The sequence below is a fragment of the Maylandia zebra genome, linkage group LG9 (genome assembly GCF_041146795.1).
Source record: "Maylandia zebra isolate NMK-2024a linkage group LG9, Mzebra_GT3a, whole genome shotgun sequence".
Classification (NCBI taxonomy): domain Eukaryota; kingdom Metazoa; phylum Chordata; class Actinopteri; order Cichliformes; family Cichlidae; genus Maylandia; species Maylandia zebra.
Window position 1 is genome coordinate 20,587,050 of NC_135175.1, and position 17,371 is coordinate 20,604,420.

Consider the following 17,371-nt stretch of genomic DNA (forward strand, 5'->3'; position numbering starts at 1 on the left):
TTGTGCCGAGTGGCTACTTGAGTTACTGTTGCCTTCGTATCAGCTTGCAGCAGTCTGCACATTCTCCTCTGACAACTGCTGATAGATATTTCCTTATTTTCTAACCATTCATTCTAAACCCTAGAGATGGCTTTGTGAGAAAATCCCAGTGGATCAGCAGTTTCAGTCGTGCCATATTACAAATAATTTATATCATCTTTCTTCCTCATTCTGAACTTCAGCAGGTCATCTCGCCTATCTCTACGAGTGCACTAAATTTTTGGCAGGTGTTTGGCTTTTCTGTAGATTTGCATTAGCAAGAAGTTGAACAGGTTTTTCTACTGAAGCGGTTAGTGAGTGCGCAATATCAGTTAAATATGTAAAATGCATGTAAAAATTACCTATAAGTTACATCAAAAACAGTTTGAATGGAAGCTGAAATTTATAGAAGGGCAGGCTGTTTAAGGGTACACTGCATGCAGAGATGCAAGTTTTAGAGGAAGTAAATGGGATTTTGTGGTTTCGTCCATGTGAACAGCTGATTAGATATTTGTTAAGCAGCTGAACAATAATAGGTTTATAAAATGTTCAGTCGGTTTCCAGGTTGACTGTTTGTTTTAAGTCTATTATTTAATCTGAAATCACACAATGATGGATTTTCAGATAAAAACCTCAAAATGACCAAAACATCATAGAATTTCTTCAACTCACAACTTCAGCAAAAATGACAACAAAACAGGTCAGGATAGACATTTTATTTATTAGTTTGATAAATTAACTTTTATGTAAGACAACTTCAACAAAAACAATTACTACTGACGTATCCACTCCACTTTCCCCATGAAAGACAATCCAGCTGATGTTCAGCAGCAATTACATGGCATATATAATAGTCACAAATAGTAACAATGTGCATTCCTTAATTAAACAAAACACTTCCTAAAAACCTCGAATGCCTCTGAATCCAATCCAGACTTGGAAATGTGATGAACCTCTACACGAAAGCAGGATTTATGCAATACTAATGACTTTGGGTACATTTGTTAAAACATGCTGTCAATACAGAGCTTCGCAGTATCGTGTCAGCGTAGTGTTTCTTTAGTGTTGTTGCTGAACTTTGAATCTACGAGAGTGTTTCCTAGCAGAGGTAGAAACAAAACGCTGCATGTGTCCCAGTACCTTTAAGTATCCAGCAGCAGTTAATTTCAAAAAGACAAAAAAAAGGGACATGAAATGCAAAATTTGGTATTGAAAGGCAAAATCCTGAAGGGCTTCAGTGAAATATCTTTGGTTCTTAAAGGCGAATCACACAGAAAAACATATGCATAATTGTGAACCAGCTAAAAGCAAAACTGGCAACTTGGGAAGAAGATGAAATATTATCCAGCGTCACTGAAACCTGACTGATAACACATTAATTTACACTGAGACGAATCTAAGCCATAATTAAGTGTTAAAAACTAAATTATTCACTTAAACCAAAATATAAACAGATCCTAATCATAAAGTAGTCTAAACGTCAGGCAACAAAGTGCACAAGTCATAAAATCTTCCTTTTCTATGAACTCTTCAGCTTTTATGCAGCCTTAAAAGATAGGAAGCTGATCAGCCCTGCTGAGGCGCAGGTTTAACAAAACCCAAAGTTTCAATAATAAAATCAACTTTCACTCGAGACAGACTGAACACAAAAATTAAGACCTTCAGTTCAACGACAACAAATTACAATAAAACGTCTTTAAAAGAAAGAGGTTAATATAAGTTAGAAAAGTGCAAAATCAGTCAGGATGACTGGTGAGACTTGAGGTCGTATTCCGGCAAAAATCCCTTGTCCTTCCAAAGAAACAGATTAGATAAAAAGGAATTTCAATGCATCTACAGAACATCTGGACCTTAGGCTTACATTGTCTGTTCAGACCAACTTTCTTTTTCCAGTTGCTTTCAACATGTGCTGCCCAAACTGTGGAAAAACAGAACACAGCAGAATTAAGTGCATGAGAAATCTGCAGAGCACTTAAACAACTGCATGACAAAAGAATGAATTAAGATCCTGAAATGCTTCTTAAAAATTATATCTGTGCCATCTGAACTGACATCTACAAACACGGAGTTTTAAATATTTTACTCATCTTTTTTGTAAACCGCTAAGTTTTTTTTGCCCTTTTATAAAAATCAGCTTGTGGTTCTGCTTCAAATTGTTCACTTGTAGCTGAACCAATTAGTGTTGACCGATCAGCATCCTTTAGAGAAACATCAGGTCAGTATGGTTGAAGTTAAAGGATGTTTCAGGTTTGATGAAACTTTTTTTTTCCATTCATACTTATAAAAACAGCAGGAGTGGTTTTCCAACACGCTAACTACACAGGCTGGTAAACATTATCATAGTTAACTGAAAGTAAACTAAAGACTAAAACTGAATATAATTTTTATTTTTTTTTTAAATCGCAATTTACTAAAATAAAAATGAGAAAAATTCTAAACAAAAAAAAAAAAAAAAAAAATGATGTGATTTTGTCAACTTGGAAAACATAGTTGCCAAATACAGTAACATTTCAAAAGACTAACAGTGAAAATAACAAGCAAACCCACTGTGGACACAACTGAACTCATTTAAAAACAAAAAGTTAAAAGCTAATTCCAAAATACAAAACTTTGAGAACTCCACAGCGAGTTACACGTTTTCTGAGATTTGTTTTCTCCTCACCACTCTGTTCTGTAATTTACAGATTTGATTTACTGACGTCAGCCTGTGATAGATGGTTCATCCAAACACCTGCCAAATATTCTCTGACAAGGCAGGCCTTTTACAAACTGTTCTGAAGAACAACTTCATGCATGGTTCTGAGTAACAGACCATCTGGGGTGTTGAGTTCACTTATTCTCGATAATAAAAGTTGTTTTTTTGTTTGTTTTGTTTTTTTCAATTAATATAAGCCTCCTTATAATACATCAACATTTCTCACCGGAATGGTTTCTTTTTGAGGCTTCGCTTCTATGACAGGAATTTTGAATTCTTCCGTGTCATCTCGTTCACTGTCGTTTCGATGACGATGAGCAAACTTGCGCTTCAAGGCTTCGGCGATGAGAGATGCAGCATCTGCCGGCTCCTTGGACTTTGTTTTGGCATCATCTTCTACCAGACGACTGTAAACACACACAGGTGATGGGGCATTTACCAATGTTACTGTAACGCACCAAATCACTGAGTGTTTGATTCTTTCTCTGTGAACTCCTCCAAAAATTATCAACAAGCAAACCTGGCAGACAGGTACGCCATCATACATTTTATTGTGCCATATCGTTCTCATCTGACATTCCACTCTGCTCTACAGTGGGACATTCCGTTCGGTCCTCAACTGAACTCTCAAATGCACAAATATGTACGACTGTGGGATTTGTATAAAATATTTGTGTACGTCACACAGGTGCTCTAGGCAATGTTTATGCAAAACCTCATCAAGATTAGTCCACTGATCTAGGATGAAATAGGGAACATATAAACATGGGCGCTACTATCACTATAGTACAATGAGAACGTCATCACGTTGCCTAGCAACATGCTAAGAGGATCTTAACGTTTACGGCCCTACAACACCTTGCATTATTTTCATGATAACATCATCTAATTTGATTGAATTAGTTGAATTATGCTTTCTGTATTATGAAGCCTGGAAACCGCCTAGCAACAGTGACGTGTTTTTAGCCTTTATGCACCTAAAAACACCTGAGGAAAGCATCCCATTGTTTTAATTTCACTACAATAGCCTAGCCACTACATGCCTAGCAACCACCTAGCAACGGGCAAAAATGACCCATTTTTTGGCAAACAACATCTACCACCCCTATTTTTTTTTCTTTTTTAACTTTTCTCAATGTGATTACACATATCAGTTTTCCAACAGCCTGACCAAAGCACACAATACTGTAATATGGGCATGCAGTAGCTCTGGCACTACATAGGAATGTAGCGTGATAAAAAAATCTTGAGTAGCAGCGGCTTAATAAAACAGAAGACGACACTATGTGTCTGATAACATGAAGTTGAATTTGAAGTAATGCATGAAGTCAATGACTTAATGGAGATTCATCTTGAATTAGCTTATACTTAGCAAGGAGGTGTCAGATTCAGATGAATGTCTTTGTGTCAGACTCTAAAAGCCGTTACACACTGAGCGCAATGCATAAAAATGACAGGAAATTCCAAATTTTATGGATCCGAACTTCACGTGTCTCTCACACACACACACACACACACACACACACACACACACACACACACACACACACACACACACACACACACACACACACACACACACACACACACACACACACACACACACACACCGTTTTTTGCAGAAAATTTGTCCTCAGAAAACAACTGTAAAAACAAACAAAATAAATAAATCAAGTTTTCTAAATGAGAAAAGTGAAATTATATTGCCGGTGTGAACTGTTGCATTAACAAAAGGTGAATCCGAACAATATTTTTAATGCACAAAAGATACGCCTGGATTTTGTGCGTCTGGTGTGAAAGGCCCTTAGCACTTGCATTCACTAATGAGATTTCAAACACCTCAGAAACACTTCACTGGCCACTTTTCATCACTTCCAAATGTATCTCATTCATGTCTTAAGCAGAGGCCTACCTTTTCACTGATCGCAGCTTGACTTTGTTCATGTCCTTTAGGACATCGAGCATGCTGGGGATTTCGGCAGGTCTTGACTCCAAAACTGTCTGGCCGCATGTCTTCTTCCCTCTACGCTCTTTTATTAGTTCAATGGCCGAAAATGTCCGCTGCAGACTTGCGGGTGGGGGTGGAAGAGGGGGAGGTGGTGGAGGTGGTGGGGGAGGTGGCAGGTTGCCACAGGGTAGAGGGGGAGGAGGTGCCCCTGTGGTAGTAGCAAATGTAACACAAAAGAAAGAGGAAAAAAAGAAAGAAAATAGAGTATACGCCATGTGACACTCTGCTGCCATCTAGAGGGACATTTCCATTATTACAGTTAAATATGAAGAGAAAAATAAGAGACTATACAGTCATTTAGTATGTTGCAAAAAATTTAAATACAATTTAAAAAAAATTTGTAACAGAATTGTTAAGCAGTACCTGGCTGTGCACTCTTTTCTTGAGCCAGAACAATTTGTGCAATTTGAGCCCTGAGTTTTGCAAGCTCAGTCTCCAGCGCACTGATCTTCTGAATGGCTTCGTTGTTGGCAGCAGCTGACGCCTGTGAATCCAAAGCTCCATGATGCATACTGGGTAGAGAGTTCTGGCGGTTTAGGCGACTTCTGCGAGGGTGAGGCCGCTGGGCTCGAAACATGAGTCCTGGTGGGATCCCCGACCTGTTTCCATTGCAGATTTGAAATAAAACTGTCTGCTTCTAGTAACTCTTTACAAGCGCTTAAGTCTTCAGCCTGATTCAGAGATATCTTTCTACAGACTATAGTCTTACCTCGGCCTGCTAAAGTAGTCGTCTTCATCATCCTCATCCCTGTCGATCCATGCAACATCAGCCAGAGTGGCCACCAGGCAGTTCTGCCTCCTGCTGCCAATCAAGACACCAGCTTCATCATGGTATGGATAAAGCTATCAGAGGAGGAGGATTTAAAAAAAATGCTTAGAGGGGAAAAAAAAAAAAAAAAGCCTGATGATAGCACACCAAGCACACATACAACAACTAATGTTAGAAAATCATTCAGTAAAAATAAGGTTAGTTTAGAGGAAAAGCATCTACACATTGTTAATCAAAGGTTCAGGTAGCTCAGTAGGAATTAGTCAGCTCAAGGTTGTTGAAGGTTGCTGAACCAACTGACCTACAGCAGACATACTGCATTCCTCATAGCTACGGAGGGTAGCTGGAGACAGAAGAAAAGAAGAGAAAAGCACAGAGTTGAAGGAAAGTGAAGAACAGCGAGCCAGTTTTTAACATTTTTAAAATGGTAATCAAATTCTTAAAGGTTAAAGTCAGTGTTCGAGCGGTAATCAAATATCCCTTCACCCAAACTGTTTATGGTTCTAAAATGAAAACAGTCAGATGAGCAGAGGTAAACAAAAGTTGAAGAGGACATGTGATTTTGTCACATGGCAGTGACTCCAGCAGGTAGGAGAGACGTGCGTGAAAACAGATGAAGAGAAAGGAATGACTCATAAGAGAGACAACATGTCATTGTCTTAAAAGAAAAAGAAAAAAAACTTTCAATTCTAATTTGCCTTAAATAAGACAAAACTAAAAAGCTCTAATGAGAGTAACTTGGCCTCACCTGAAAATTTACCCTGGGACAGGGTTTAATCGGGAGACTTGTACCAATTCTCCTCACAATACTTCTCGAGGACCCATAAGGCTTCACTGATCCAAAAGCCTGAAACAGAAAAAGCAATAATAATTCAATTCAAAGCAATTGAATAATAACTTAACTGGGTACAGCCAAGTTATTATTCAACTAAATACAGCTCAGTCAATGTGGAACCGTCACCTGACTAACAACAAATATCTGTGTTTAATCTAATTTTTCACATACCAGGTCCATTTCCATCCTTGCATACTCTTTGCTCATTCTTGTCGGTGCGTTTCAAGGGTACACTGGCACACGTGCCAACATCAACATCATCATCACCAACCAGTCATCTAGAAGAAATACAAAACAAGAGTGAGAAAGTCAGTTTCAACCACCATCAAACACAACACTTTAAACCAACAACCGCACTGGAAGAACTTTGTGGATCTACAGTATAACAGCGTTAAGATGCTCTGGAACAAAAAATAAATAAATCTCTGCTATGTTAAAAATTAGAAACGATCTTCTTTTTTTCCCTAAAATTTACAATGTGTTTTTTCTTTTTGCAATTTGGCTGCTCTTACATTGTAAATCCTCACTGATATGAATATTTATATGTTTCCCTTTCTATATAACATTAATAAGCCACAAATTTTCCTTCTCTTATTACCGAAACAGGATAAGCGTGGGAACAAGCGCTCTGAGCTTAACACAGACCAACGTTTTTATAGAGTGTATGATTAAGCTAAATGAGTGAGTCTCAACTTTAGCGGGCATTTATGCTAACCGGCTAATGATAGCAGCTGGCTAGCTAATACAATCCGATGAATTTTATAAGGATTTGACCTAGAAACACACATTTATAATAATTTATAACTTACCCGAGACAGTTATCACCACGTGTTTTATATTGTATTCACATCCAAAGATCAGTATGTGCCTTACTTCCATTCCAACTTACCGGACTTGCGCTTGTAGAATAACTTTCTCAATTTTTCCACCTTGTCAACACGACGGACATGGACAGCAGATAGTGGCTAACATAGTAGGACCTATGGAATGCATTTTGAGCCAATTGAAAAAAACGATTACGTAGATTAACCTCACGATTGGTTATTATAATTGATTGGCAAAGAAAGTCACCAATTAGCATTGAACTCTAAAACATATCTGTCTCGTGATTTGCTATCACGACAGTCCATTCTACTAGACCATCCAACCACATGCTAGCAAATATGTGGACGTTCGTTATAGTTCCCTACATTTCCCGACGGAGCTATGTCACAGTTAAACTGTTGGGATCCTGGTGGAAAAATGGGATGTCCTTTATGAAGAAACAGCTGTACCCCATTTGCTCGCCACAAAACACAAACACAGTGCAGTGCACAGCTGCTAGCTAAACAGGCAAAGGGGAGATAGAGGCGCAGGCCTGGCGTTACTGAAATAATTTCGTTTCTCTTGTTTTGGGGTTAGCTGTTTGTAACGTAGGATTTTTGTGGTTGCGCAGTCTTTGAATCCGTCGTAGCCGAAGTCACGGGGAATTGTCTCTTGGTTTCCACGAAAACTGACAGGAAGGTATGCTCCAATTGTCAAGTAATGCCTGCTAGCCTAGCTAGCATAGCCCGGACCGTCTCACAGGGCGTGATTTGAGGTGAGGTTAGGGGTCGTAGAAAGTGTCTTTTCACTGAAAGGAGCATCTGTATTTGGGTTAGCGCAAATTAAAGTACTGGTTCAAGTGCCTCATACAACGCTAAACTACTCGATCTTCAGATAGTATGACAACTATCATACATGTCTAGCTGTGTAGTTATAATCCACTTCTCAGTCAGATTGCACTGTACGTTTTACACATATTATTGCTGATATAGTGTTTAGTAGTTAGAACTTGCCGCCAACGCATAACATTATTAGAAATTGTACCATTAACATAGGTTTGCAGCAAGTTAGTTTAAACGTTGTAAGATTTACAATCAGCCCAACTTTGTTTTCTAAAGACATCAAGTTATAAATATTTACAAGTGACTTGGATGCAAAAAAATAAAGCTGTATAGACTTTTATACACTTTAAAATAAAAACGTGAACGAAGAGATCAACGAAATATGACTAGCAAAATGAATACATTCAATAAAGCTAATAAAAATTAAAGTGATATATATAAAATTATATTATAGGTCCAAATTAATAGATTGTTCGTTTACCTGTGTAATATAGATGTTTTTAGCTGCAAGTCTGGAAAGAGCATCACCAAATGTTTTTTGTTGTTCTCTGTGCAACAACAGAAGAATCACATGATCTAAGGTCCCTCCCTAGTTAATGGGCAAGAAATTATTCAGAGAGTTAGTCTAGTGCAAGGCCACACTGTCAACAACATTCACTGCTTTGAGCTTGGCTTTAAATGATCCCAAACCGAATATCTTTGAGCATGTTACCAAATTGTAAAAGATGTGAAAATTAGATTTCAATTAGAAAAGGTCTTTTAAAAACTAAAATTAGCTGCTTCTCTGAGTTGTTCAACATACGCTTTCTAAAATATTCTATCGTTTTATTTTAGGAAGAGACTGTTTTAATGTGTGTGGCATCGAGACAAGAAGCACCATGAGTGCAGAGATGGATGCACTGACTGTGGTGAACCAGTTGCGGGATCTTGCCGCAGACCCCTTGAACCGAAGAGCCATAGTAGAAGACCAAGGCTGTCTGCCAGGTCTTATCCTCTTTTTGGACCATCCAAATCCACAGGTTGTCTATTCTGCACTATTGGTAAGTATGTGGTCACATAAAACACAAAGCACTTGGTTTGTAAGGGAAAACCTCCCCTGCTGTCCTGCAGTGTCAGAACAGGTTTCAGTGACAGTTTAAAGGGCATGTTTTCCACCTGTGTGTAACATTCAGTCACAAGCTTGCACATGGCGCAATATCAAAGAAAAAAAGAAAAAAGGTCCATATTTGGAAACACTGCACAATAGGGACATCTGCTGTTTGATGTGGTGTAAACACTATGCTTTACATAGCCACCCTTCACGACTTCCTCTATAGCCATTCGTTCACATTGTGTGCACACATTTGAAGTGGCTTTATATAACTACTTTTTTCGGTTACCCGGTAAACACAAAGGCAGTACATTTGTATTTATATCGGTTATGTAACATTTAATGTTTGCACATGCATGCCCCTTTTAAAGTCGTGCCTTTTTTTCTTTTTCTTTCTTTTAATATCACAAAGCGTCTTTCAGCTTTTATGGCCAAATAGATAACAGCTGCCCTTGTCCTTGCAGGCCGTGCGCTACCTGGCAGAATGTCGAGCCAACAGAGAGAAGATGAAGGGCGAACTGGGCATGATGCTGAGTTTGCAGAATGTCATGCAGAAGCAAGTCCATGTTCCCATCACACACACACACACACACACACACACACACACACACACACACATGCAAACACAGAGCACGGACACACATGCTCACAGTGCATTTTCTTTACATGAAACCTTTAACATGTTTTTTTTTTTTTTTAATTGTTTTGCATGGACAGTGTTTGCCACGCTGCAGAATTTTCCAGGCAGGCTGATGTCCTTCTGTTTGCCATGTCAGGATGAATGTGTGATGAAAGTTGAACTAGAATAGGGTGACAAAGGCTTAAAATGCAGTTTTGCACGTTACAGATTTAAATCCATTTTGTCATCTCTGAAAGTTCTCTTTGTGCATGTGCTAATTGATGTAGGCGTATATTAGCACTTGTTTTGTTTTGCAGTAAGTAGAATATCTTGCAGACATGGTAATTTTAATTTTTTGTGTTGACTGTCCTTTAAAAGCTTTAGAAGAACATTGCATATAATGAGATCTGCTTTTAAAAACATGATCATAAACATGTCATTTTTAAGAGAGACAACTGCTTTTATCTGATTGAGTGTCTAGAAGCACCTGTGGCAATAGCTCATGCTAACCGTAAAGTAAGCCAGTCACTCCAGCTTGTAGGTGTTGGCATGAACAGTAGCCCTGCAGGAACAGCAGCAAGGTTCTGAGCTTACAGCCCAGTCATGCTGACTTTGAGTGGAGGTCGATCGTAGCTGGACAGAGTGGGAACACATGGCTAAAGGGAAGTGTCTAGCATTGTTGTACAAAACGGGTGTGAATGTGATTTTTAAACCCTTAAGTCATTAAGCTCTCAGGTAGCCTCATTTTCTTCAGTGATTATTATTAAGTATTAAGTATATTTAATGAATTTACTCATAAGAGTGTTTTGTTTGCTGGAAGGCTTCTGCAGAGCTGCGTTAGGAATGTGTGGCACAGCTCTGTGGACCGTCAGGCTCCCAGAGGGTGGCAGTGCCAGACAGCTAATGTCATATGCGGTTAATATGGAAGGAGTGATGACTTGGTGACACATGAAGCAATATAGCCTGCGGGAGTAACCCAGGATCCCTCATAAAATATAAATTCTGGCACAACAATGGCTCCTGACCTCACATGAATTTCTTGCAAAAAGCTGCTGCCCGTGAAATATTATGCTTTGCTGTGAGATTTTTGCAAAATGGACAGTAGCAAATCTGACGGCAGTGCAGAATAGGCATAATTAACTTGTGTTTCAGTTGTTGTGTCTATAATGGCAACATTGTCTTTAGTTGCACTAAATAGCTGCACAAACAATTTTGGAATAGAGCGATGCAAAGAGGAGTTACCTTTAAAGGCTTCCTGTGAATGTGGGTGCCTGTTAATTTCCAGAATCAGGACAATGGGGATGCTTACAAAGCTTAGAATTAAACCTGCGTAACATAGTTTTGGCATTACCAAAAAAAAAAAAACCAAAAAAACAATAACAACTAGTGACTTCAGCATATTTCTATCTGACTGTTATTAGTGGACTTTAGACTCAGACTATTAAAAACATCAAACATGTAATGAAAGACTTCAGCTACACATAGATCTTGATGTGATGATTATTAAGCAGTGCATGAAACCCACCGTATATACTTTGCTTGTTAGAGGCTTTCATACCGAATTTGGATACCTGCAAGGGGCTACTTACTTTCAAATGTTTAATTCTCTAGATTTCTGTCTGTTGCAGCTCTTAATTAATTTCAGTTTTATGAGTCAGTTCACACTTCCTACAGAGTCATGCAGGCTTTGGCAATACCGTTTCTACTTTCATTCACGTTAATTGTCATTTTCACAAGCCTAAATTAGCTGATTTATTCTTTGCATCAGAATTACTTCATCTTTTGCACCTTTATTTTCAGTACAGATGTACTTAAAAAGACATCCAGAGACTTATCAGGTAGTTTCAGCTCTGCTCTGCTGGGTGACGCTGACCACTTGCTTGGACATCAACAACATTTCACGGTTCTTTGATGGTCTCCTTGCACTGACTTTGGTCTTTAGTTCACTCCACAGATTTTCAGTGGTATTCAAGTCAAAACTGTTTGCAGGCCAGTCAACAACATTCAGTTTGGTCTTCTGGAGGTGGGTCTTTACCAGGGGCGACGTATGCTTTGGGTTCTTGTTGTGTCGGAAGCGACGGCACTGAGCCATTTTGCTGCTGACTGCTTGAGGTTTTCTGTTAAAATCTTCCCATATCCTTCTTTCCTCATAATTCCTTCCATCTTGATGAGATTCACAGCTCCAGTCACAATGAAACATCCCCACAGCATACTTCTACCACAGCAATTTAATGTGTGGGGATGGTGTTCTTTGGGTTGTATGCCTCTCCCTTCTTCAAACATGAGCAGGATCTCTTTAGCCAAGAGCTTCAGTTTCATCTCTTCTGAGTAACGTATGTGCTTCCAATATATATAATCTTTTTCCTGGTTATCCTTAGTAAGTCAGGTCTCTATTTTGCAGTATTGGCATTTTTGTTGGTCTACAACCTCGCAGTCCATTGCTGTGCAGGTTTCTAGTGATTGTCTCCTTTAAGACTAAAATTCCTAACTTGGCGAAGTCATTTACTAATGTCTTGACAGTTGTTCTGGGGTTAATAGACGCTTCTCACTCAACGTGTCTGTCTCCTGCTTTTTGAGTGTCAACAATTCTTTTCTCAATTCTGAGCTGGCAACATTTACCTTGATTTTATACGCTTTGAGTCTTGAGTGCTATGGCTAAAACAAAACAAAGCTCAGTTTTTTAGGTAGGTAATAATAATGAACCTGGTAATTTAAAGAAAATAGAAATAATTTATGCTTTCTAAAATTAATATAATTGGAAACTATGTTGGAAATCCTTTTTGCACTATTAAAATGCACTTGGGAATTTTTTGACAAAAACTTCACAGGTGGGCTAGTAACTCATCTGTACATGTACTTTTTGTCACTGAAGGAGCACCTCACCTGGGGAGACCAAACTGCTGGCCTCAGAGATCTATGAGATTTTGCAGTCAGCTGGTAAAGAAGAGGCTGAGAAGGCCGAGGCAGCTGCCGCCTCCTGCCGGCGCAAAGCCCATTTCTTCCTGGGCTCCAACAACAAGAGGGCCAAAACTGTCGTGCTGCACATCGATGGACTGGACGATTCTGTAAGTCCATTGAAGTCTTAACACAGCGTATCGTCAGGCTTCTGTCAGGTCCAGACACATACCAAATGTCCACAGTGCACAAGAGTCTCATGTTTGCTGCTGCCATAATCACAGTGTTTGCCAAACATCATAAGGGTGTCTATCTGGCACATGATAAGAGGGCAGAGGGGTCAGGTTGTAAATGTCAGCCTCTGAACAGCAGGACATTGAGCCTGAAGCTGAATGCTGCTCCCCAGGAAGCTTTCACCTAGCCCGATTACATTACAGCAGACAGACGGCCTCTGATGGGCTGCTTCTGTCTCCTTAGCAGAAACACACAACGCTGTTGAAGCTAGAGACTAAAAATCTATAATTTGTTTCCCAAAAGTGAGTTTTAAATAGCAGTTTATTATTTTATCATTAAAATATTTAGTTAAAATTGAACAAAATCACATTTTCAAGCTTATAAATGTATATCTAAGAGAGAATTTCTTCTTCTTTCTGTTCCTAATGGTCACTGTGTCCCTTCCTGCTTTCAGACTCGAAGGAGCCTGTGTGAGGAGGCCTTGCTAAAGATTCGAGGAGTCATTAGTTTTACCTTCCAGATGGCTGTTAAGAGATGTGTGGTCAGGATCCGCTCTGACCTTAAAGCTGAGGTAAAATGTCTGTCCGGACACAGAAAATCTCTTTTAGAGTTCAGGGACACATATTTTGACTTTAAGGCTAATACCAGTTTCATTTGGAAAGCATGTATTAATTTATGGATGATTCGTGTTTTATCATTAACAGTCTTGGAAGTGGTTTTTAAAATTGGTATTTTAAATATAAAATAGTTGTCATTCCTAGCATATTAAATCAGAACATATCTTAACAAGTCACATATAAGTAATCACATTTGTTGGATGGCAAATATTTCATGTTGATACTGGTACCAGATGCACTTGTGCACAGGTTAGCTGACCCAGTAGTATCATCACGTTGCATACTGTTTTTGAAATGAAATGCATTTTCTTCTCCTAGGCGTTGGGAACGGCCATTAACTCCACCAAAGTACTGATGGCTCAGCAGGTGGTGAAGACAGAGGATGGAGGAGAGGTAAAGAGGACCGGAGTGCTTAGATGTGGGAATCAAAGCAATGTTAGACTCGCACTGTTTACATTAAACTCCTTTATATAAAACTGATTTCCCCCTTGAAGCCTCCAGCTGATAGGTCAGTGTGCTCGATGTATGTTGTGTTTATCTGTGTACAGGGAGTCTATCCCCCTGCCTGTGGCTGAGACTTATTCACACTGACATGATTAGCTAGTCACATCTCTGCCTCAGCCTGTAGGCTAGTTTGCTTTTTGCCAAAGACATGACTAGTCCTTGTTGCACCTTTTACAGCAAATAGTCCCCATTCTTCAGTGGCCCACATTCAAAGAGCATAAATTTACCAACTCTATAAAAAATAAGCTATTACCCTATAAATATTTTGAGTGATTATTGCTTTAGTAATTACAAGAAAGTAGCAGTTTACCGTGCAGCCAGCAGGGGTCAGACCTGTCTCACTGCTGTATTTGAACCTAAACTGTGGTTTTAGACTCTGTTGCCAAACAGTTGAGCTTTATGCTAACCCACCTAATCTTATGTATTTGCTTAAAAAAGCACTTTATTCACTTTTTTGATTCCCACCCCTGACTGTGTGCAGCTGGTGGTGCCATTCCAGGAGGATTCAGCGGTGGTGGTCGAGGAAAACACAGACATCCCAGACTACCTGCCTGAGGACGAGAGTCCCTCCCAGGAGCAGGACAAAGCTGTCACACGTGTAGGATCTATCACTGACGGCATGGGCTGGCTCAGTACGGCTGCCAACTTCCTGTCACGCTCTTTCTACTGGTGACAGCTTCGCGTGATCTGCTCTTTGTTCCCTATTTTGTCAAAGGTACCATCCAGCTGCAGACTTAGCATCTCTCAGCCTCCTTCCAGGCTCCAGCCTGCCTCACAGCCCTACACTAGTCTAGACTCCCAGCTCCAAAGCACATAGAGCCCAGCCACACGTGTGCAGCAAGAGCTGGACTGTCAGGTGAAGCCTGCAATAATTTGCGTACATCTATTACGAGCTACACGTCCCACTACTGGCTGTATGTGCACAACTATATACTAGCTGCATATGTAATTAAAAGACATAGCCAGAGGACTGAATGAAACCAAATAGCTTTCTGGGAGTGTGTCTCGCTGCGTCGACTGGGTTGCAGCAGGTTTATTTTAATTTTTTGAGGCGATTTTTGTGTATCTTGAAAATAGTGATCTCTTTTTTTGTGCATGATTTTTTTCCCCCTGATGTCTAATTCCAGTCATAGTCCCATTAACACATATTTTTCATATTTTTATCCTGTAATTTCCTAATAATGTAATTTCTGCCTCTCCCTCCATTTTTCTTTTGTTTTTAAAGCATGTTTTTACACTTCTGTGCCAATTTGCCTGATGCTGACCTCCTTGGTTATTGTGTGTGCCTTCTTTGACATTTCACTCTAATTATTATTTATTCATCACTCATTCAAACTATTTGAGAGCTCCGAGCATGTTTAATGTTTGTTGTTTGCTGGCAGCAGCTGCCCCCTCCCCCGGCTTTCTGCCCACTAAGGGACGTCACTTCAGTAGAAATAGTAAATAGACACCAGCAAGAGGACACATTGACTCAGATGTATTAGACTGCATTGCACTCTGGAGGAACAACTAACCGGCCTGTTGGCTGATTAACGAACAAGCCCTCGATGTCTTTGTTTGTGTCTGAAACCAGGACTTTTCTGGTCTTCTAATCAGAAGGAGTGTTCAACCGCGAGCCCTGCAGTGACTGTCGACTTTAGGCTACGTTTGCTTTCAGCTTTTAGTGGAACCGTGTATCAGCACGGTGAAGACAAACCCATTAGCTGTGTGTTTGTCAAATGCTTCCAGTGTTACCTGTACTTCCACTGACATTTTTTACAGTATTTTAGCGGCTCCTGATGATAAGGTTAGTTTTCAGTTTAGCCAGCAGTGTCCTTAAAGCAAGGATCATGCTGGTGCATGCTCAACAAAACATGCGCGCGCGCGCACACACACACACACACACACACACACACACACACACACACACACACACACACACACATCCATATAGAGGATTTAGTAACGCTGGCATAGGAGCAGTAGTGTAAGAAAGGTATGGTTATGTATGTGTTGTAAATGGCGACTGATTCCCTAAAATCCGATACATGTGAAGGATTTTTTGAGTTTTAGTAATAATGGTTTTAAGTTGGATTATGAGGTTCAGACGGTTAACACTAATCCTCTTAGTGAGCTTTAAAAGAGAAATTAACCCTTAAAACTAAATCACTCTGTTTTGATATATTCGAGCATCCTGTCTTTTATTCTTTTGATGGAGCGTAGGTGGCAAAGAGATGAACGGCAAGGATTCGAACTGAATAACCTCAACTGATGAACCGTAAACCCTCTGGAAAAGCAATAATCACTTATGTGTTTAATGTAGTTCAACAACAGCCTAAAAATCAACATTTTTGAACAAGAAGGTGTGAGCTAAAAAACAAGACTTGTGAGCAGTATTAAAGTCGCATCATTAACGTGTCCGTTTTCACAAACCTCCATGTGCGGTTTTGTTCTAACGTTTTCTGTCTGGGCTCATACTGGGAAGAAATACTTGAACAATGTTCAGAATTGTCCGTATGTGTTGATCGAAGTGTAAATTCTTTTTAATTTTAGAGTTGCCACAGCTGTACGGTTGACAGAGAACCACTGAGTCCTCAGACATGTAACTTCATGTGTACAGACATCCACTGTCAGCAGATGTAGTATAATGTATGCAGATCTTAAAAATGTAGAATTCCCCACACTGTCAATGCAAATAATGATAAAGGTACAAATCAAATTTTGTCTGCTGAGTTTTTATTTATTTATTCATTTTGTAACAGATTTCGTTGACCTATCATCTGCACTCCTCTTCTTGCCATGTGCAGTGCTCACACCAGCGCTCCAGACCTCACTTTGTGAAATCAAATCGCTTAGGGCAGCAAGCATTCCTAGCACAGAATTTCAGTTTTCTTTACTGGTGCATGAGCGACGTGCCCCAGGGCAATCCTGCCCACAACTCTACCCCCCCCCCCCCCCCCCCCCCCCCCAAAAAAGCCTCAGTGCTGGTAGGCAGGCAGAGGCAGCAGCCAACCCCAGCTGGAGGCCCTGAAGCCACTGCTGCTGCTGCTACTACTGCTGATGTGGCTACTGCTGAGCCTCCAATGAAATGCTGTGCCAAGCTGTAGAGAAGGCCTTCACTTATCTGCTGTATCATCTGGATGAACAGTGACCTAAAATAACATTTTTATGTTAATGTTGACAGAAAACTTTAGTCTTCTGAGGCTATAATTTATACTAATGCTTTGTTTTTTTTATTGGAAAATATCCTGAAAATGAAAGAAATGTGAAATGAAATGATAAAAACCAGTATTAACACAGCTTGTAAATTCAGCATTATTTGACTTTGTTATTCAGGTATGATCTTTGACAGGCAAACAAACAGTATGGTAGTGAAGAACAGAAAGCAAATCAATATATTAGCCAAAAAAAGAGAAACAAATACTTAATGTGGCTGATTTTAAAGGAGGTCAGACTTGTTTA

At 39.7% G+C, this 17,371-nt stretch overlaps 2 protein-coding genes across 2 annotated transcripts; one reads left to right on the plus strand and one right to left on the minus strand.

Annotated features, from left to right (window-relative positions):
* Nucleotides 1–719: 719 nt before the first annotated feature.
* Nucleotides 720–7,368, minus strand: mtfr1 (mitochondrial fission regulator 1). The gene is made up of 8 exons (XM_004546661.5): nt 7,215–7,368; nt 6,497–6,603; nt 6,239–6,337; nt 5,431–5,564; nt 5,085–5,320; nt 4,626–4,869; nt 2,940–3,120; nt 720–1,936 (listed from the first exon to the last, which is right to left on the minus strand). Exons 2-8 carry the CDS (start codon nt 6,530–6,532, stop codon nt 1,889–1,891), a joined length of 978 nt encoding a protein of 325 aa, XP_004546718.2. The 5' UTR covers nt 6,533–6,603; nt 7,215–7,368; the 3' UTR covers nt 720–1,888.
* A 227-nt stretch (nt 7,369–7,595) lies between these two features.
* armc1 (armadillo repeat containing 1) lies at nt 7,596–16,628 on the plus strand. The gene is made up of 7 exons (XM_004546660.3): nt 7,596–7,828; nt 8,806–9,011; nt 9,526–9,617; nt 12,553–12,745; nt 13,264–13,380; nt 13,745–13,819; nt 14,412–16,628. The coding sequence occupies exons 2-7, from the start codon at nt 8,850–8,852 to the stop codon at nt 14,601–14,603; spliced, it is 831 nt and encodes a 276-aa protein (XP_004546717.1). The 5' UTR covers nt 7,596–7,828; nt 8,806–8,849; the 3' UTR covers nt 14,604–16,628.
* Nucleotides 16,629–17,371: the final 743 nt, after the last annotated feature.